The sequence below is a fragment of the Argopecten irradians genome, chromosome 11, assembly GCF_041381155.1.
Source record: "Argopecten irradians isolate NY chromosome 11, Ai_NY, whole genome shotgun sequence".
Lineage (NCBI taxonomy): Eukaryota > Metazoa > Mollusca > Bivalvia > Pectinida > Pectinidae > Argopecten > Argopecten irradians.
The window spans coordinates 3792929-3814748 of NC_091144.1; the positions used below are offsets into that span (position 1 = coordinate 3792929).

General features: G+C 36.8%; 2 protein-coding genes across 5 annotated transcripts in view; both read left to right on the plus strand.

Annotated features, from left to right (window-relative positions):
- LOC138334320 (sodium-coupled monocarboxylate transporter 1-like) overlaps positions 1–3831 on the plus strand; it is a 39781-nt gene extending 35950 nt beyond the window's left edge. The window contains exons 14-16 of one of the 2 annotated variants that reach the window (XM_069282966.1): positions 203–303; positions 1481–1599; positions 1977–3831. In XM_069282966.1, coding sequence (XP_069139067.1) covers positions 203–303; positions 1481–1599; positions 1977–2102 — 346 coding nt within the window. In that variant the 3' untranslated portion in view covers positions 2103–3831. The remainder of the gene's footprint in view (positions 1–202; positions 304–1480; positions 1600–1976) is intronic. The other variant, XM_069282967.1, reaches the window with a different exon arrangement.
- Positions 3832–4864: 1033 nt separating this feature from the next.
- Positions 4865–21820, plus strand: part of LOC138334322 (beta-hexosaminidase subunit beta-like) — a 33426-nt gene continuing 16470 nt past the window's right edge. Inside the window, exons 1-11 of one of the 3 annotated variants that reach the window (XM_069282969.1) lie at positions 4865–5665; positions 6939–7203; positions 7673–7735; positions 8055–8101; positions 8490–8600; positions 8843–8944; positions 9476–9614; positions 12214–12406; positions 13418–13580; positions 14551–14728; positions 17854–17944. In XM_069282969.1, coding sequence (XP_069139070.1) covers positions 5570–5665; positions 6939–7203; positions 7673–7735; positions 8055–8101; positions 8490–8600; positions 8843–8944; positions 9476–9614; positions 12214–12406; positions 13418–13580; positions 14551–14728; positions 17854–17944 — 1448 coding nt within the window. In that variant the 5' untranslated portion in view covers positions 4865–5569. The remainder of the gene's footprint in view (positions 5666–6938; positions 7204–7672; positions 7736–8054; positions 8102–8489; positions 8601–8842; positions 8945–9475; positions 9615–12213; positions 12407–13417; positions 13581–14550; positions 14729–17853; positions 17945–21820) is intronic. The other 2 variants (XM_069282971.1, XM_069282972.1) reach the window with 2 other exon arrangements.

The following is a 21820-nucleotide window of genomic DNA, read 5'->3' on the forward strand; positions in this document are numbered from 1 at the left end:
TTTCATTGATTGCAAACTTTCTCTTGGGTTGTATTTCTTCCTACAAATAATGGAGACTTGATTATATCAATTGTTATTATTATTATTAATAATACAATTATTATTGTAACAAGTAACTCTAAATATGGAAAACTATCAATTGAAACATTTAAAACAAACGATATTGTTTATTAAATTTTATTTTCCTTTTTTGTTTTAACAGACAAGGGTTGGATCGGTTTTATGCTATATCATACTACTGGTTTGATACATTAGCCTTGATCGTAATCCTCACTGTGGCTATTGTTGTCAGCTATATAGTAGGTAAGTTATACCATACTACTGGTTTGATACATTAGCCTTGATCGTAATCCTCAGTGTGGCTATTGTTGTTAGCTATATAGTAGGTAAGTTAGACCATACTACTGGTGTGATACATTAGCCTTGATCGTAATCCTCACTGTGGCTATTGTTGTCAGCTATATAGTAGGTAAGTTATACCATACTACTGGTGTGATACATTAGCCTTGATCGTAATCCTCACTGTGGCTATTGTTGTCAGCTATATAGTAGGTAAGTTATACCATACTACTGGTGTGATACATTAGCCTTGATCGTAATCCTCACTGTGGCTATTGTTGTCAGCTATATAGTAGGTAAGTTATACCATACTACTGGTGTTTGATACATTAGCCTTGATCGTAATCCTCACTGTGGCTATTGTTGTCAGCTATATAGTAGGTAAGTTATACCATACTACTGGTGTGATACGTTAGCCTTGATCGTAATCCCCACCGTGGCTATTGTTGTGAGCTATATAGTAGGTAAGTTATACCATACTACTGGTGTGATACGTTAGCCTTGATCGTAATCCCCACCGTGGCTATTGTTGTAGCTATATAGTAGGTAAGTTATACCATACTACTGGTGTGATACGTTAGCCTTGATCGTAATCCCCACCGTGGCTATTGTTGTAGCTATATAGTAGGTAAGTTATACCATACTACTGGTGTGATACGTTAGCCTTGATCGTAATCCTCACCGTGGCTATTGTTGTCAGCTATATAGTAGGTAAGTTATACCATACTACTGGTGTGATACGTTAGCCTTGATCGTAATCCTCACCGTGGCTATTGTTGTGAGCTATATAGTAGGTAAGTTATACCATACTACTGGTGTGATACGTTAGCCTTGATCGTAATCCTCACCGTGGCTATTGTTGTCAGCTATATAGTAGGTAAGTTATACCATACTACTGGTGTGATACGTTAGCCTTGATCGTAATCCCCACCGTGGCTATTGTTGTGAGCTATATAGTAGGTAAGTTATACCATACTACTGGTGTGATACGTTAGCCTTGATCGTAATCCTCACCGTGGCTATTGTTGTGAGCTATATAGTAGGTAAGTTATACCATACTTCTGGATTGATACCTTAGGCTTGTGAATTTAATCTTTTTTAATATAAAAAATGTTTCAATCATTTTTAATCGTTTTCACAGGCAGGCCCTCATTGCGACAAGTCAACATGAAGTATGTGTTGTCCTTCTCCGATCAGTTCTTTCCATGTCTTCCTGAAAAGGCGCGAATTTTCCTTACCTGTGGAGTAGACATTGCAAAGGTGAGCTAGCAAATCTACATGCGCACTTACAAATCAGAATAAAAGTTTTGTTTGCAATTATAGACTATAATCTATGTATAAATATACACATGTACATGTAGGCATAAAGTTTCAGAGAGTAGCGCCCACGAAAGTATGAAAAGAAAGTTGTAACTAAATCATTACCCTCAACATATACATATTGTATGTGGTTTTCTAATTATTTTTTTACTTTTTACTTTATTTCTTTATCTATTTTTGGGAGGGGGTGGAGAGTTAAAATCTTTCAGGTTTATTACTATTTATTAGATAGATCTATACTAGTGATGTTTGTGACATTTTTTAGATATTTGATTATTTAATATTGTATAACAATGGAATCTTATTTTTACTTTAAGCAGCGACGAAGGAAATGTGGTGTACATGAGAATGGAGACTCACAACACGAGCTGGCAGTAGGCCTTATACCAGAATCTCCGACATCTCCAGTGTCCGCTACGTCAGAGACTCCTGGATTCTCCTGATGGGACAGGTTCACACAGCACGCGCTGTCCTGCCGGCGTACCACGTGGGTGTCCAACAATGCAAATGTACACAGTATCTCCACGCATCAATGACGATGCTTCAATTAATCATTACTTTGAGAGTGTATATTTTCTGAAAACAGTTTGATAATATTCAAGGATGGTTGGAGACCGATGGATTCAATGCATTAACTTTGTTATGTATTCAATATCCATTAAATGATTGAACAAGTTTTGTGTATGCTGTAACTGTTATGTCTTGTGGTATAAAAACAAAGGTTGATCATGGTTATCGATACTATAGCTGTTTTATATCATATCAAGTAGGATGCTCTTTAATGTGCGTCTGAAATACATTTTTGTAATGTTTGATATCTGAAAAATATTTTATGGAAATCAGCATAGGCCTAGTGAAGATAGCTCATTTCAACGAAACTAAAAGCACAATTTGAAAGAATCTGCAATCTAAAGGCCCGTAAATCTAACATGGCTATGGTAACATATATTGATGTTTCTGTACAATGCAATATCCGTCTTTGATGTAGTTACGACCATTCGAGTCCAGTGGTTTGACCATTGATCATTTTGTTTAAGAAGCGGTTGGATGCGTTTAGTTGATATTGTTGTTATTGTATGACTAATTAATCAATTTGTTGTGCATGCTATTGTTATTCTATATTTATAAGCTATTATTGATATTGGTAAAGCATTGTTTTGTTTATCACTGCCAAAGGAAAGATGGAGGACAAACTATATAATCGTTTTACATATTACATACACGCAACTAAAGAAACATATTGTCTATGTTTCACCAAGCTGTGTGAAATATTTTGTTTTGATGCTCTGGGGAATTTTAACTCTAACTGCTTGACAAATACGAAAGGGGGGATAACACATATTTTCCCACTTGAAGACTTTTAACTTTTACCTTGATTTCCAAATGAACTAAAATAATTAACTATATATATATGTACTGTACCTTTTGGAAATTTATCTTCGATAAACATGTTTGGTATGACATATTATTTATTTATTGACTTCATTCATGGCTGATTGATGCACCAGGATGAGAGGTTTTGTCATCTAAACTTCATTTTCATTTAGATTTTTTCTGTGTGTCAAATATTTGACAAAAGTTCTTAACAGTTTATTATTTGCATTTTACAGAGTTATCTAACCTTGTGGATAGGTTATGATTGTGACGTAATGTGTTTGCGAGCGTAACGTCATACTTTTCAGACAAAACGACGCTCATAAAATAATGACGTTACAATGGATACCTACCCGCAAGGGAGGTAACTGTGTTATATGTTTAGACGGAATAATCTAAACCAATTGATTTTTGCGTACGATTAACTTTTGCGTATTAGAAAACAACGTCAGTTGCGAAACTCTTCGTGAAATATTCGTTAGACAGAAAAAAATGCAAAATGAAGTCGCCCTGAAAATCAGTTAGTTTACAATATTTTCAAATTTGTCATTTCTGCATATTTAAAGAGCACCAACTTTTTAAATATTCATTCATACATTTGTCCATGCATTTATAAACGTTTCAAAGCTGTGTTAACATGTTAGCTATATTATAGATATTTGTAATACATCAGTGCTTCAGTTGTTTGTATAGGGTTAATTTTTGATCAGTTAAGCTTTTGTTTATCAGTTACGATGTCATCATAACCTATTTATTTTCTGGTCGATGTTGTGATCAAATAAATATTGTTGTATACATGTTTTGCTGTTTTTCATATATTATAGCATTAGTTATTACAGTTATTTAAGCATTATTCTCAATATCTTTTAGGGTTATGAAGTCATACACAAAGGAAGATTTTACTAGGGCCAGAAAAATATGTCTGTTGAGGGTTACCTAACCGATCCTAATTTTTTTTCCACTTTTCTTGAACAAAATAATAAATTCGGGATTTCGATCTCAGAAGACTCCGGTTCCGGCCATTATTTTAGAGTGAAAGACACTAAAACAATAAAAATATGCCGACCTACCGACCCTATTATTATTATTATTTTTTTTTTTTTTTGCCAGTGTAATCCTAAACACACACACATATATATATATATTTAAGCCTATTGGAATTGAGTGTACCATATGAAATTAGAGTATACCGTTATATATACGGTTTGACAGAGCCTAGTACTACAGAGAATGTACAAGGATGATGTACATACAAAGCCTTTCGGCCCTTGTATATGGATACTTTGGCTTTACATAGTATACACTATAAACCAAATTATTTTCGTGGCGAGTATACCTGCTAAACAACATTTTCATGGTAAATAGATTTAGAGGCATATTTTTGTACTATATCTGTACCTCGAAAATGTTCGCAACGATTAATTTTAAGGTTGTTTTTTTTCTTTTGTGAAATTTGCCAAATTCAGTCAAATGCAAAATAGGTGGATTGACAAAAGTCACAGTCTACCGCTACTGCGAGTAGGTATTAATTGTAACTGCAGAAAAAAAAAGATCTTCGTCAAACTGAAACTATATGGATTAAACACCAACTGTCCATGACGCCGAGATAATAAAATCAAGTAACTTTAGCAGATACGACATTAGAACAATATGATCGCTTATTAAACAAATTACTTTTCTGTTATCTTTGCTTCATATTCTTTCCATTCATACAAAGGCATAATAAGCGAGTGATAATGACGAGTTCACCCTGACGTTTATCCCAGTGTGGATGGGGTCGTGCTAACACTCATAGAGGTGTACAGGACACACCCAATAGTTGTCATAACATGTTCTGATAGTGACCACTACAAATTCCGGTTCGTGTATTTTGCAAATTGCGATGTCCATTTATTTACATCAAATATGATAAAATATGATATTGCAGTCTCATTATAAAATGCAATGCTGTAAATATTTATAAGACAGGGGTCTCAGTAAAAACAAATACTTTTTAGACCCACTAATCTTCTCATTAACATCGTCAGTGATATCACTGACATACAATAGGAAGACGATAACTAAACTGAACGCACAATGATTCTGACTTCAAGGTGGTGAAAAAACTGTATCGTTCCAATGGTGAAAACAAGAAAACTGTTATTTAAAAAAAAAACAAAAAAAAAACAGTATAAGCAGTCAATATTTCTTGATGTGAAAGTCTCGTAAATTAACATTTTACGAGAAATGACAGGAAAATGTTTACGTGAATTTCACGAGAAAATGTCTTCATTAACGTGAGGGGTATTGCTTGTGTGCCCTTCGTATTAATCCCGCATTATTATCTATACTATCTACTGGCATTGTTCCGTCACTATGGTGCATGTAAGATATACATGTTTTATGTATCTACATGTATCACAATCTAATGTTACTAGGACGGACTACAAGTCCTGGTATTTACCAGTACCACATTCCTATATGTCTACGATATCATGCCTACCCCATGTCTACCTTATGTGCTGGTGGATATTCCTTGTAGCTGATTTAAGCCGACATGGATACCAAGCTTACATCATTTTTCGTGCTGCTGAGCTATGCTTGTTTCGTAAATGGATATATCACCTATATAGCGATCCGACTACCCCTACAGGTAGGGAATGGTATTTGTAATATAATTCAATTTCATATGTTACACTCTATTGGTTAGATCTTTGAGGTTATTTTTCCATAGACCGAAATATCTGTACGTCAAGTATTATTACGTCATATATACAGAACATTTTCGTGGAATATTTTAAATTTGATTTACTGTCAAAATCAGTTAAATAATTGAAATTATGCCTAATTTGTACCTGACCGAGTTATTAACTTATATTATAAGTGTTACGCTCAAAATATTTTGGGTTTATGACGCCATAGAAAAAAAGGACGTACATTCTTTTCATAGATGCGAAGAATGTCCTTCCATTTTTTGTCTATACTTCATAAACCCAAAAGATTTTGAGAATAATGCTTCAATAACTAATAATTAAAACATACATAGTTAAGCAGTAATTATATATACCTCACTTTTTACGCCAGATATTTTGCGCTTAAATATGATATGCGCTAACTGTATTTCGTTTGTTTATCTAATCTTTACGAATGCACGAATGAATCCCTACTCGAACATACTTTCGTTGTAAGTGAAAATTCCGTTGCGTCAAAATAAATACATCTAAATTATATTTGCTAAGTTACCTAACAGAAGTTTGCTAGTTTTATCATCCGCTTGTATTCTAAATTGCTTCGTATATTCTTCAATAACAGGCACTAGCAGTATGAACTCTTCGCATAACGGAATAAAACATCTTTAATCAAAGTTCCGAGTTCGATCCCCTGTTATACCGCTACATTGTTATCTCTCAAATCATATTAAGTTTAATTAACCCTGACTCAGGCATCGAGAGCCAAATGTAATTTGACAATGGTATGTAAACCTATTATACCCTCATATTCGAGCACAAAGACTTTGAAAAGAAGGCAGGAATATCGCGGATCTTAACCTGGATATTCCTCAGTAAACAGTTAACCAATAGAACATCCTGCTATGGTACTGGGTATGAACCGCAGCATTTCCTTCTCTCCTATTATAATCTGTAATACACAAAATTGATCTTATCAATCTAACAGTTTGTGTCACCTGTTCAATCATCTGTCACGATATTAAATCACTGAGCAGTAAATGGACAAACCATATAGCTTTAGTTAAGTGTTGTATTGAATCGCTAAATTACCTTAGTGAAATTATCGAATTATCTTTGTTTTACATTGAGCCTCTTTTATCTGACATGTAAAAGATTGCCACACATGTAATACTGGTAGAGAACCAATATTATCATTGAAGCTGGTGTTTTGGTATTTTGACCTTATATACGTTGTAGGGTCAAAGGGCAGCCCCTGGATCACCATGGCCGCACCCGAAGGAAATAAAGCCAGAGACAAGAGTTTTCTCTTTAGATATATCAAACTTTGAAATACGGTCCACGATAACCGGATGTGATATCATTGACAAAGGCATAGAGAGGTACAAGTCACTGTTAGGATTCGGGACTAAGGATGACACACTTGAAACAGTAAATGATCTACAAATACACGTGGAAAACACGTCCTGTCCTAAATACCCTTATATGGACATGGATGAATCCTGTAAGAATCTCAAATGCATTTTAATGAACATATTACATGATTATGTTTTATTTAATATCTGATACGAAGTATATTAAATCTTATTTTCTTCTTATTTTTTTATATCAGAAAAGAACAAGTCAAACATTTAATAGCTATAAGGGCGAAAGTTAATTTTACACTTTGATGAATAAGAAATTAACGTTGTAAGAATTATTTTATTAAGGAAACTCTCTGCTGCGAAGTCAAATTTCCCTGTGATTAACTTTATTTCTAAAATAGGATTTAGGAAATAAAAAGTTCATATCACAGTTAAACCCAGTTAAAATGTAATACAAATTTTATGATGGTGTGCTTGATTTTGAGCTATTGTGAATCAACGTTAGCTATTTGAGATTTTACTATAATGATATAATAATATTACAACGTCTATCCATTCTTTTTACTCAGTATAGCAAAAATACCCTTATATCCACCACGTCCATTCCAGACACACTGGTTGTCGACAGGCATGCGACCCTCCACACCAATAGTATATGGGGAGCCCTAAGAGGTAAATGACCATATTATTAATTGTTAATTTCTTTTTAATTTGGTTCTGTAGTTCTAGTGTTCAAGTTGAGACGTGTATTACTTTGGTTTTCATATTGATCCTATTGAGCCCAACCCTATAGGTAATTATCGAATAAACTCAGCTTTGTATGCTTTCAACGCATAGAAATTGGCTTAAATGTAAGTTGATGTTGTTTTTATTTTTTTTATTTTTTTGTTCAAATACTTACTTGTGACCATTTGTAAATAGTGTTAGATAAAACAAGCATTAACCGTTACAAGAATGGATTTCCATGAAAACATCTTCCATCTGTTTGCAGGACTCGAAACGTTTAGCCAGTTACTGTATACTACAGCGACAGGACAGGTAAAATTGTTTGCAAATACACGTACAATGTATGCTGAGCATTTTACAACATTCAAATGAACTTATTAGAAATATAAACGATATAGAAGATGTAAAAGATAGTTCAGTTTCAACAAACAAAATATTAAAAGATACTAAACACCGAATCAAACAATTCAAAAAGAAATAATGAAAAAATATCCAGACAAGTAAAAGGATGTATAATGACATTGCCAGTAATTTGAACCTTTTCGCAAGCATAATAAGATATAAACTTCAGAAATGAAAAAGTGATCAATGAAATCACAAAAAAATAATAAGTTATCTTTATTTCCAAAACTTCTGATAATATTTGCCTTACCGTGCTGTGGCCATCAAACATGCTACACAGAAATGTTGTATGATATAGGCGAGAATGAATAAAACGAGGATTGTAGATGAGCCTCGATTCCCCTATCGTGGACTCATGCTGGACACCGCTCGACATTTCATACCGGTTCCTACTCTATTACAGAATTTGGTGAGTTCAATTGTTTATATTAAATCATGATGACTAGATGTAAATATAACGAGAATTACAGTTATTTTCTACATATATCCCAGTCATGACGTGAATTTCACGTGATTGTTTTTCACGTGAAATGCACGTTGGTCTTTTCACGCAAAATCACATCACTGTATACATCGATAAGCCGTCAAATCACAATGGGATATCGATGTTAGCTATAATTTACCCCGTGTTAGTGCACACTTATGTTGTAGGATGCCATGTCATACAACAAGTTCAACGTGTTCCACTGGCATATCGTGGATGACCAGTCGTTCCCCTATCAGAGCATCAGGTTCCCGGGACTCTCCGAGAAGGTAGGTCAACATCGTTATGCTGGTATATACACAGCACATTGATCAAATACGTAGGCACTACAATTTTGAATTCTAAAAAAACGATTTTCTTATTTGTTTTCTAAATTGATTTGAATAAAATTGTATTTTAATCAAATGAAGTATTGAATCTAACTATTTGTTCATGATATCTTTCATTCCATACTGGATTATCTTATACTTTTTATACTTTTATTTATTTACTTAAACTAAAGTGATTTCTTTTCACATAGTATTGAAAAATAATGATTATTTTCATGACAAATTTAAACATTTTACATATCCACATACCATACTCGAAAAAAAACCAAATCAAAATCTCCGCAATTCATATCCATATTAGTTTTATACCATGAATTAAAACATAACGTCCAACTGTTAACCGCCTTTGACTGAATGGCCTTGATTATCGTTGATCATGCATTGACATTAAAATGCATGTATGTTATCTATTGTAAGGTATTTTTCGTCCATTATTTTTCATAGTTCCGTTTTTCTCCTTTTCTGTGACAGGGAGCTTATAGTCCAGCCCACGTGTACAGTCAGTCAGACATAAAGACAGTGCTGGAGTACGCCAGATTGAGGGGGATCCGAGTGATTGTGGAGTTCGATACCCCTGGTCACACCCAGTCCTGGGGGAAATATGACCGCAGTAGGTATAGCAACCATACTAAAGCAACCATGCCAAAGGAACCATAATATAGCAACCATAATATAGCAACCATAGGAACCATACCATAGTGGTTGTTGGCAACCACGGTATAGCAACAATACCATAGCAACCATACCATAACAACCATAGTATAGTAACCATACTATAGTAACCAGTATGGCAACCATACCATAGGAACCATACTATAGGAAGTATCGTATAGCAACCACGGTATAGCAACCATACCATAACAACCATACTATAGGAAGTATCGTATAGCAACCACGGTATAGCAACCATACCATAACAACCATAGTATACATGTACCAACCATATTTATTTGTATACCTAATACGTATTAGGTTTAGGGGGAGCCTAATAATAGAGGCGAGTTTAGCAGACTGTAGGAAGAGCCACATAAATAATAAAGTGGTATGTACATCTCTCATATATATTTATTTTAAACTAATATAACACTGCACTTTTATCATGTTTTTTTTTCGATGGAGTGATGTCTTTTTTTATAATATACATAATATAACTATAATGATGTGTGTTCTTCTTCAGTTGAACGTTATCGATGAGCAGGCGTAGAACAAATGAAAGGTTGTTAATTTTATTTTCAAATAAGTGTCAAATATTCTATGCTAACCGTTAAAACAATGTATCTGCTAATTTGGTAGACCTACTTACCCCTTGTTGGTATAACTGATTTGGTAGACTTGCTTACCCCGTGTTGGTATAACTGATTTGATAAGCCTACTTACCCCTTGTTGGTATAACTGATTTGGTAGACTTACTTACCCCTTGTTGGTATAACTGATTTGGTAGACCTACTTACCCCGTGTTGGTATAACTGTTTTGGTAGACTAACTTACCCCTTGTTGGTATGACTGATTTAGTAGACTTACTTACCCCTTGTTGGTATAACTGATTTGGTAGACTTACTTACCCCTTGTTGGTATAACTGATTTGGTAGACTTACTTACCCCTTGTTGGTATAACTGATTTGGTAGACTTACTTACCCCGTGTTGGTATAACTGATTTGGTAGACTTACTTACCCCTTGTTGGTATAACTGATTTAGTAGACTTACTTACCCCTTGTTGGTATAACTGATTTGGTAGACTTACTTACCCCTTGTTGGTATAACTGATTTGGTAGACCTACTTACCCCGTGTTGGTATAACTGATTCGGTAGACTTACTTACCCCTTGTTGGTATAACTGATTTGGTAGACCTACTTACCCCGTGTTGGTATAACTGTTTTGGTAGACTTACTTACCCCTTGTTGGTATGACTGATTTAGTAGACTTACTTACCCCTTGTTGGTATAACTGATTTGGTAGACTTACTTACCCCTTGTTGGTATAACTGATTTGGTAGACCTACTTACCCCGTGTTGGTATAACTGATTCGGTAGACTTAATTACCCCTTGTTGGTATAACTGATATGGTAGACTTACTTACCCCTTGTTGGTATAACTGATTTGGTAGCCTTACTTACCCCGTGTTGGTATAACTGATTTGGTAGACTTACTTACCCCTTGTTGGTATAACTGATTTGATTTGGTAGTACTACTTACTTACCCTTGTTGATATAACTGATTTGGTAGACTTACTTACCCCTTGTTGGTATAACTGATTGGTAGACTTACTTACCCCTTGTTGGTATAACTGATATGGTAGACTTACTTACCCCTTGTTGATATAACTGATTTGGTAGACTTACTTACCCCGTGTTGGTATAACTGTTTTGGTAGACTTACTTACCCCTTGTTGATATAACTGATTTGATAGACTTACTTACCCCGTGTTGGTATAACTGATTTGGTAGACTTACTTACCCCTTGTTGGTATAACTGATTTGGTAGACTTACTTACCCCTTGTTGGTATAACTGATTTGGTAGACTTACTTACCCCTTGTTGGTATAACTGATTTGGTAGACTTACTTACCCCTTGTTGGTATATAACTGATTTGGTAGACTTACTTACCCCTTGTTGGTATAACTGATTTGGTAGACTTACTTACCCCTTGTTGGTATGACTGATTTGGTAGACTTACTTACCCCTTGTTGGTATAACTGATTTGGTAGACTTACTTACCCCTTGTTGGTATAACTGATTTGGTAGACTTACTTACCCCGTGTTGGTATAACTGATTTGGTAGACTTACTTACCCCTTGTTGGTATAACTGATTTGGTAGACTTACTTACCCCTTGTTGGTATAACTGATTTGGTAGACTTACTTACCCCTTGTTGGTATAACTGATTTGGTAGACTTACTTACCCCTTGTTGGTATGACTGATTTAGTAGACTTACTTACCCCTTAGTAGACTTACTTACCCCTTGTTGGTATAACTGATTTGGTAGACTTACTTACCCCTTGTTGGTATAACTGATTTGGTAGACTTACTTACCCCGTGTTGGTATAACTGATTTGGTAGACTTACTTACCCCTTGTTGGTATAACTGATTTGGTAGACTTACTTACCCCTTGTTGGTATAACTGATTTGGTAGACTTACTTACCCCTTGTTGGTATAACTGATTTGGTAAGCCTACTTACCCCTTGTTGATATAAATGATTTGGTAGACTTACTAACCCCTTGCTGGCATAACGGGAGGAAGGGTGTGGCCGAATACCTGAAACATGGCGAGTACGAGATAATGAATCCCATGCTGAATTCGACCTTCACCTTCCTGGAGGAGCTCTTCTCGGAGGTGTCCACTGTGTTTCCAGATGAGTACATACACATCGGAATGGATGAATCCTATCACCATTGTTGGTAAATAAAACTGATCAGTGCTTGGAAACTTGTAATGATTAAAGCTGATTTTGTTTAACGTCCTAATAACAGACAGACAGAAATGTAAAATTATGTCCAATGAACATTTATTAGTATTTATCCTGCAACTGTCCCACATACTGACCGATAACTACTGCCGGATAAACTTGTGCTTTATCCGTCAATACGATATGCTTTATCCGTCAATACGATCACGTGAATTTGTTCCATATCTGACGGCACTTTTTCTAACTTGACCCAGAACTTGAACCTTCCGGTGAATGAAACGTCATTCAGTCCCGCTAAAACGTGACGTCACATTCACCGAAATGACGTCATTTTTACGATATCGAAAATCTCGTATGGCGGTGCCGTCTTTTTCTTGGCTCATGACAAAGGTATGTATTGTTAAGTAATTCTTTAATGGGTATTTATTGTTATTTGAGTATTTTCATTTTCTTTCAGTGATATATCACACTGAATAGAATTACGGTGACTGTTTGTGAATGCGCTTATTTATTTCCCACGGCAGTAAAAAGGAGTGCACTCTCATTCGGTTAAGTGAATGAATCTTTACCTCCGCATCAAAGAATCGTCTCGCTTCGAGCGAAACAAAGTAAGGAACTGTCAATTTGCTTTCGTTTTGAATGCCATAATGGTTGCAGGATAAACAGAATACACGGTTAGTATCTTACAATACAAGGTTTATTTTGGTGCTCGACACGGAAAGCCGAGATGACTCGGCAAAGCCTCGTCATCTCGGCTTTCCTAAGTCTCGCACCAAAATAAACCTTGTATTGTAAGATACTAACCATGTATTCTCTATGTATACGTGTTTATAAAGGTTTGTCTTAAGATTATGACAAATGGATTGCACCAATGGAAAAAAGTAATCCTCGTTTCCCATGCTGGTATTAATCATGTACATTTCCTTTTTTAATTTTTGGATTACAACCTTGCTTGCATGTTGATACATTGTAATCATTACGTCATTCCTCTTGCCTATCGCAGGGCTTCCAGTCCCGAGATTGCCGACTTCCTGTCCAATGTCCTCAAACTGAACGCCACCGACTACTCAGGACTGGAGCAATACTATGTCCAGCGTCTCCTGAATATTGTAGCAAAAAAGAAGAAAGTTGTTATATGGGAGGACCCTATAGAAAAGGGGTTGAAGGTTAGTAGTGATGGGAGGACCCTATCGAAAAGGGGCTGGAGGTTAGAAGTGATGGGAGGATCCTATAGAAAAGGGGCTGAAGGTAAGTATTGATGGGAGGATCCTATAGAAAAGGGGCTGAAGGTTAGTAGTGGTGGGAGGATCCTATAGAAAAGGGACTGAAGGTTAGTAGTGATGGGAGGATCCTATAAAAAAGGGGCTGAAGGTTAGTAGTGATGAGAGGGTCCTATAAAAAAGGGGCTGAAGGTTAGTAGTGATGGGAGGATCCCATAGAAAAGGGGCTGAAGGTCAGTAGTGATGGAAGGCTATAGAAAAGGGGCTGAAGGTTAGTAGTGATGGTAGGATCCTATAGAAAGGGGCTGAAGGTTAGTAGTGATGGGAGGATCCTATAGAAAAGGGGCTGAAGGTTAGTAGTGATGGGAGGATCCTATAGAAAAGGGGCTAAAGGTTAGTAGTGATGGGAGGATCCTATAGAAAAAGGACTGAAGGTTAGTAGTGATGGGAGGCTATAGAAAAGGGGCTGAAGGATAGTATTGATGAGTATTGCCTAGTGTTGGAAAATAAACCAACATTTAGCTTGGTTTATGAATGGAAATATGGTGTAAAATGAATGTTAGTACTGTTGACATCGAATGTTAGTACTGTTGACATCATGAACACATCAAGATTCGTCAGATTACTGGAATCAATGTAGAATCTGTTGCGTCATTATAGGTGTCATATTCAAGATTATCTTGTTTCACTTTAGGTTTATTTATATGAGTCAGTATTTACAGTCTTATCGCTATATAGTTATCACGGTTAGGTATTGTAACATCGCTGTATCGTTTGGAGTATTGACTGTGTGTTTTGATAGCTAGCTAACAAATAACACAAAGGCGCTTACATCAGAGGCTTGTGATGAAAAATTTCAGACAAATGAAATAAAACATTCTAATTATAATAGAAAATAACGTTCTTTGTGTAACAGGCAGATAGCGATACGTTGGTAGAGGTGTGGAAGAACGAACAGAAATGGCAATCTAACATGAAGAACGTAGTACAGAAAGGATACTCCGCGATCTTGTCCTCATGTTGGTATCTCAACTACATCAGCTATGGCCAGGACTGGCGTCGGTACTACCAGTGTGACCCACACAATTTCGAGGGTATGGACGTTAACGTTATGCGTGGTACTATTACAACGAATATACGTACCCGGCCTATTATACTGCCGAGTACGAAATGGTGCCTATGTGTCGTATATAGTGGAGCACCGCCTCCGAAATCACTCAGGCACACTTTTCTATATTTTTTGTATGTTTCCAATTAATTTCTGCATATACATTCATTTAGGTATTATTATTGTGTGTATTACGACCATTCATAATATCAACTGTACTGTACCGCTCACAAGATATCACTTTAGTTTTCCTTCGGAAGGATCTTCATATTCATTGGCACGACACCAGACTTCTATTATGACAAATAGATGTCTGGTTTAGGGCCAGAGCGCAGTAGTACTCGAAAACATCGAATAAGCCGACACCGTTTGGTATCGGGCCAGGTCATCTCCGATTCAGACTGACTACCGAGAAGCACCACAAACCATAGTCTATTTAACAAATGAATATTATATCTACCCAAATAAAGCAATTCGTCGAGATTAAAGGTAATTTTCATACTACTCGAAAATGGCGACGACGACGAGGGAAATTTAAAGTTGCGGAAAAGAAACTACTGTGTTGATACAAAAGAACGTGCATGCGTGATGAAATGGATGGCTATGAGTAGATAAATTATTCATTTGTTGAAAAGACAAAGGTAAGGGGCGATTCTCGGTGGTAATATTTTGTAAGTAGTCTGAATCGGATATGACCTGGCCCGATACAAAACGGTGTCGGCTTATTCCATGTTTTCGAATACTACAGTGGTACTGCGCTCTGGCCCACCAGACATCTATCTGTCATAATTTCTAAGTCTGGTGTCAAGGCCAGAGTATCTCGGGCTACATATTTATATAGAAAAAAAAAATAATGTCTTGTTGTGAATTTGATATTTTATACGGTGCAGTTTTATTGCCTAGTAAGTAAGAAATATAAGTAAGATAAAATGCTTACAAACGTTTTGATAATGGCTTATATAACCATTACTTTGCTCAATTAGCAGTAATAGACACCAATTGTAGCTCTAAAGGCGACATAATTAAACTTCTTTTGAGCTACAATATTGCAGCTAGTGTAGTGCACCATGTGTTGTAGGAAGTGAGTCAGTTGATCGGCAGTGCGAACATCAATGTCTAAAATAGTGTTTTTGTTGTTGTTGTTGTTGGAAAATACAGACTGGCTAGTTTTTTAATTAAATCGATAGTTCGTTCGATTGATTTATCATTTTTTGTTTGGTCGTCATTTCGCATTATCACTTTATAATTCATTTTTGCTTGTTACGAGCATTTTCATTGGCTTAAAAATTTACTTTATCAGCCCATAAAGGAAAAAATGACGTCGCCGTTTGTAACGTCGCTTCTGATTGGCTGAGATGACGGCGTAATAATTTCATAGACAAAGAGTCCCAAAATGAATTTTAAATGTTGAAGAGATTATCTTTAGTAAATTGAATTATAAGGATTAATTTGAATAGATTTTTATGTTATGGAGATATAACACAAAAATCTGAGTGTACTCTCATCATAAACCGCTTCGCGGTTTATTTAGAGTACACTCAGATTTTTGTGTTATATCTCCATAACATAAAAAATCTATTCAAGTTAATCCTTAATTATCGCACCTCGGACAGAAATGTCCCCAAATGATTGGCGGAGAGCCGTCACGTGGTGACCCCCTATCACTTTTTATCCTGCAACTGTCCCACATACTGACCGATAACTACTGCCGGATAAACTTGTGCTTTATCCGTCAATACGAAATGCTTTATCCGTCAATACGATCACGTGAATTTGTTCCATACCTGACGGAACTTTTTCTAACTTGACCCAGAACTTGAACCTTCCGGTGAATGAAACGTCATTCAGTCCCGCTAAAACGTGACGTAACATTCACCGGAATGACGTCATTTTTACGCTATCGAAAATCTCGTATGGCGGTGTCGTCTTTTTCTTGGCTCATGACAAAGGTATGTATTGTAAAGTAATTCTTTTATGGGTATTTATTGTTTTTTTAGTATTTTCATTTTGTTTCAATGATATATCACACTGAATAATATTACGGATACTGTTTGTGAATGCGCTTATTTAATTTCCCACGGCAGTAAAAAGGAGTACACTCTCATTCGGTTTACTGAATGAATCTTTACCTCCGCATCTAGGAAGCGTCTCGCTTGGAGCGAAACCAAGTAAATAACTGTCAATTTGCTTAAGTTTTGAATGCCAAAATGGTTGCAGGATAAACAGAATACACGGTTAGTATCTTACAATACAAGTTTTATTTTGGTGCTCGACACGGAAAGCCGGGATGACTCGGCAAAGCCTCGTCATCTCGGCTTTCCTAAGTCTCGCACCAAAATAAACCTTGTATTGTAAGATACTAACCGTGTATTCTCTATATACGGGGTCAGTAAATTTTATTATGGTGCAATATGGCGGCTCTCGCCCTCGCTTCAAAATTTAAACACATTATCTTCAACTAAATATACCACTTCATTACCGTAAAACTATATATTACTTTTTATTTTTTTTGTGTAAAAATAACTTTAATCGTTTTAATACTTGAAATTACATGAAATGCATTTTTTTAAATACGAGTTGCTTCCCCTACGCCAGTTTGAAAGTTGATGACGCGGCGAAAGTCAAACGTAACAATTCAAGCGTTTTCTAGACTGTGATTATAAACAAATGGAGGGGTGCGTACCTATAGATCAATCTTCACTCTACAATCAATTTATCGGCATAACTTTTAAGTGATTATCTCAGTGAGAATGCAGAGATGGTCAAGGAGATTGTGCTTAAAATGTTAGATGGATGTTTGTGTCACTCTTGTTTGTGCTGCTTTCAATATACAGACGGTCTGGTGTCGTATTGAGGTAGGCCTACTCGGTACTGTGCACATAGGAATGTCGAAATTATTGTTGATTTATGAATTATATTATATTCAAACCATTGTGTCACTTACAAAAAGATGAGGCCGCTCAATTAACGTGCGTTTATCTGTGCGCATGTCTAAAAACATCTTTTAATAAGCATATCATGTATGACAATGTGGATATAACACGTCCATTTGGGACTAAATGGTTTCGAAGTTCGTTATACAATATTTTACAATGTATGCTAACATTGTAGGGACGGACGAAGAAAAGTCGCTGATTGTGGGAGGAGAAGCATGTTTGTGGGCGGAGTATGTGGATGCTACTAATCTATTGTCCAGAGTCTGGTAAGTCGATCTAAATATGGGCGAGGTATGGCGTGTACAATGTAGTTGGCGAAGTGTATCGTGTAGGTAGGCGGAGTATATCGTGTAGGTATAAGGCGGAGTTTATCGTGTAGTTGGGTATAGTATGTCGTGTAGGTGGGTAGAGTATGTCGTGTAGGTGGGTAGAGTATGTCGTGTAGGTGGGTAGAGTATGTCGTGTAGGTGGGCAGAGTATATCATGTAGGTGGGCAGAGTATATCATGTAGGTGGGTAGAGTATGTCGTATAGGTGGGTAGAGAATATCGTATAGGTGGGTAGAGTATGTCGTGCAGGTGGGCAGAGTATATCGTGTAGGTGGGCAGAGTATATCGTGTAGGTGGTAAGAGTATGTCGTGTAGGTGGGTAGAGTATGTCGTGTAGGTTGGCGGAGTATATCGTGTTGGTGGGCAGAGTATGTCGTGTAGGTGGGCGCAGTGTATCGTGTAGGTGTGTAGAGTATGTCGTGTAGGTGGGTAGAGTATATCGTGTAGGTAGGCGGAGTATATCGTGTAGGTATAAGGCGGAGTTTATCGTGTAGTTGGGTATAGTATGTCGTGCAGGTGTGTAGAGTATGTCGTGTAGGTGGGTAGAGTATGTCATGAAGGTGGGTAGAGTATGTCGTGTAGGTGGGCGGAGTATATCGTGTAGGTGGGCGGAGTGTATCGTGTAGGTGGGCAGAGTATATCGTGTAGGTGGGCAGAGTATATCGTGTAGGTGGGCACAGTATATCGTGTAGGTGGGCACAGTATATCGTGTAGGTGGGTAGAGTATGTTGTGTAGGTGGGCGGAGTGTATCGTGTAGGTGGGCGTAGTTTATCGTGTAGGTGGGCAGAGTGTATCGTGTAGGTGGGCTGAGTGTATCGTGTAGGTGGGCGGAGTGTATCGTGTAGGTGGGCAGATTATATCGTGTAGGTCGGCGGAGCATATCGTGTAGATGGGCAGAGTATATCGTGTAGGTGTGTAGAGTAAGTCGTGTAGGTGGGTAGAGTATGTCATGTAGGTGGGCGGAGTATATCGTGTAGGTGGGCGGAGTGTATCGTGTAGGTGGGCAGAGTGTATCGTGTAGGTGGGCGGAGTGTATCGTGTAGGTGGGCGGAGTGTATCGTGTAGGTGGGCGGAGTGTATCGTGTAGGTGGGCAGATTATATCGTGTAGGTCGGCGGAGCATATCGTGTAGATGGGCAGAGTATATCTTGTAGGTGGGTAGAGTATGTCATGAAGGTGGGTTGAGTATGTCGTGAATGTGGGCGGAGTATGTCGTGTAGGTGGGTAGAGTATATCGTGTAGGTGGGCGGAGAATATTGTGTAGGTGGGCAGAGTATGTCGTGTAGTTGGGTAGAGTATGTCGTGTAGGTGGGTAGAGTATATCGTGTAGGTGGGCGGAGAATATTGTGTAGGTGGGCAGAGTATATCGTGTATGTGGGTAGAGTATGTCATGAAGGTGGGTTGGGTATGTCGTGAATGTGGGCAGAGTATATCGTGTAGATGGGCAGAGTATGTCGTGTAGGTTGGCGGGGTAGATGGACGGAGTACATGTATGTCGCGTAGGTGGGAGGAGTAAGTCCGGTTGTTTTTGAAGTTACTCCATTGTAAATGTTTGGGCTTTTAAATCGCCTTTCGTTCTTGGTACGCCGTCTGTCTATCCGTCAATTAATAATTCTTGTTACTACTATTTATCAAAATAATGCTCAAGGGATCTGTCTCACGTTTCGTATGTAGGTTTCCTTAGGACCCTAGTTGTGCATATTACATTGTGAAACCGATTGGTCAACAAGATGGCCGACAAGCAGCCATCTTGGATTTTGATAGTGAATTATTGTTACCGCTGTTTCACAAAAGTACTGTAGGCTCCACATGTAGGTCCTAGTTGTGCATATTGCATTTTGGAACCGACCCATAACCAAGATGTCAACAGACTTGCGTAGACATGTTGGGTTTTTATACATGAGGTTTGAAAAGCAGAGAATAGATCCTTCATTATATTGTCAGACATAGATCATTCCTTGGCGGGCACCAAGATTCATCTGAATCTCTTCTTTTTACATGATCTCGCCGTTTTTGTTAATGGCTTATTAGTATTATTATGGTTTATTTAAAGCCGCATTATCTGTATCTTTCGGGGTCCGTAAAGCAAAGAAATGGAAATTATATCACAAATAACTCAAAAAGTTATGAACTTTACCCAAATTAAACGCTCAGAAAGTTCAGGGTTAAAAAGATACAAATTTCTAAAAGTTTCAAATTTACTTATGCGCGGTCCGCTATAAAGTCGAAAGCACCGCCTCCAAAGTCGCTAGTGAGATCAATATGCGCATGACCGGAACTTAATGTACACAAAGATGGAGGGCGCGCTCAAACGAAAGTTGGGCCGTCCTAAAACAAGTACCGAATCTGCAAAGAAAAGAAAGAAGGCAGAACGGGATAAATGTCGAGGGCGGTCAAGAATTTCAATCGGAGACATGTTGGAGAGAGATGGGAGGCTGTGAAAGCCGAATATGGCCTTACAAACCATCGGGACGTGGCAAAGCTACTTCTAGATAGGTGAGTGGGGCACCGAAAGGGGTTATTTTCTATATGTTAAAACATATACTTTAAAGATGCTCCACCGCTGACAAATTGTATTTTTTCACTATCAAAAAACAGTAGCAGACGATTTAGTATTTTTCTTCAGTTAAAAAAGTTACTTACTTTACACCATTACCACCATTGAAATGTTTGAGCTTTTAATTTTACTTCAAGACTTCAAGTTAAAAATATGAAAAATAATTAATTGCATCCCGAAAAAAAAATTCCGTGTCACTATATCCTATATGGAATGAAGTACTGATTGCGCATGCACCAAAGGCGAAATAAATTATTTTATATTATTTTTTGTGTTAATTAGACATATATATACACGATTAAACACCAATTATTGTTCAAATGATGAATATCATTTATGCTCTGTCGGCGGTGGAGCATCTTTAATAATAATAATAAAAAAATCTCAGTTTGTCTGAAAGGTTGTTGTGAATAAATGTATTCTACAATAATCAATGGATCGATATATCCTGTATGTTTAAGTTTTTAAATACACACGATCCGACGACAGGGATGTAAACTGTAATGTGCAGTTCATACATAACGTTACATAGTAATTTTTACGTAGTAACGCACTGTAACTCAACATGTAACATGTGATTGCAGTGTTACATTTATATATGTAACTATACAGTACTACTCTATGAGTGTATTTTATTAATTTTACGAATGATGTGTGTTGTCATGTTAGAAGTATTATACAAATAGGCCCCTATCTGAAACAGTAACTAGGCCTAGTCTATACTACACGTAGTATAGTAGATCTATTCTTAAGATGTTTTGTATACATATACTGCAGAGTAACAGGATTTTATTTGTATGATACCCATGTCAAACTGAACTGCTAATATAAGCAGTTATTAGGCAGTTTTGTAGCAGTCCCACAAATTTTAGGCAGTTATTAGGCAGTTCTCAGCAGTCCAGTTTTAAGCAGTCACTGAAAACTGCTAATATTTCACCATACAAGATTTAAAACTGCTTGTTGAACTGCTAACTATATTTGTAAGCAGTCAGTGACTGCTTATCATAGACTGAAACTGCTTGTCATTGACTGCTTATAGACCTTAGCAGTCTAACAGAGCAGTTCACATACCAAATGGACAAAGGCAAGAAATTGCATGGCAAAATAAAACTTATATAGTGAAGTTGTCTTGCAACTTATTAAATGCAAAGGAACACGAATAAAGATACATCATTAAATTGTAAATTTTAAATGTGTGATTAATTCCTACTTCAAAACTTTTTTTTAATTTTACACACCATAAACCATTTAAATGCA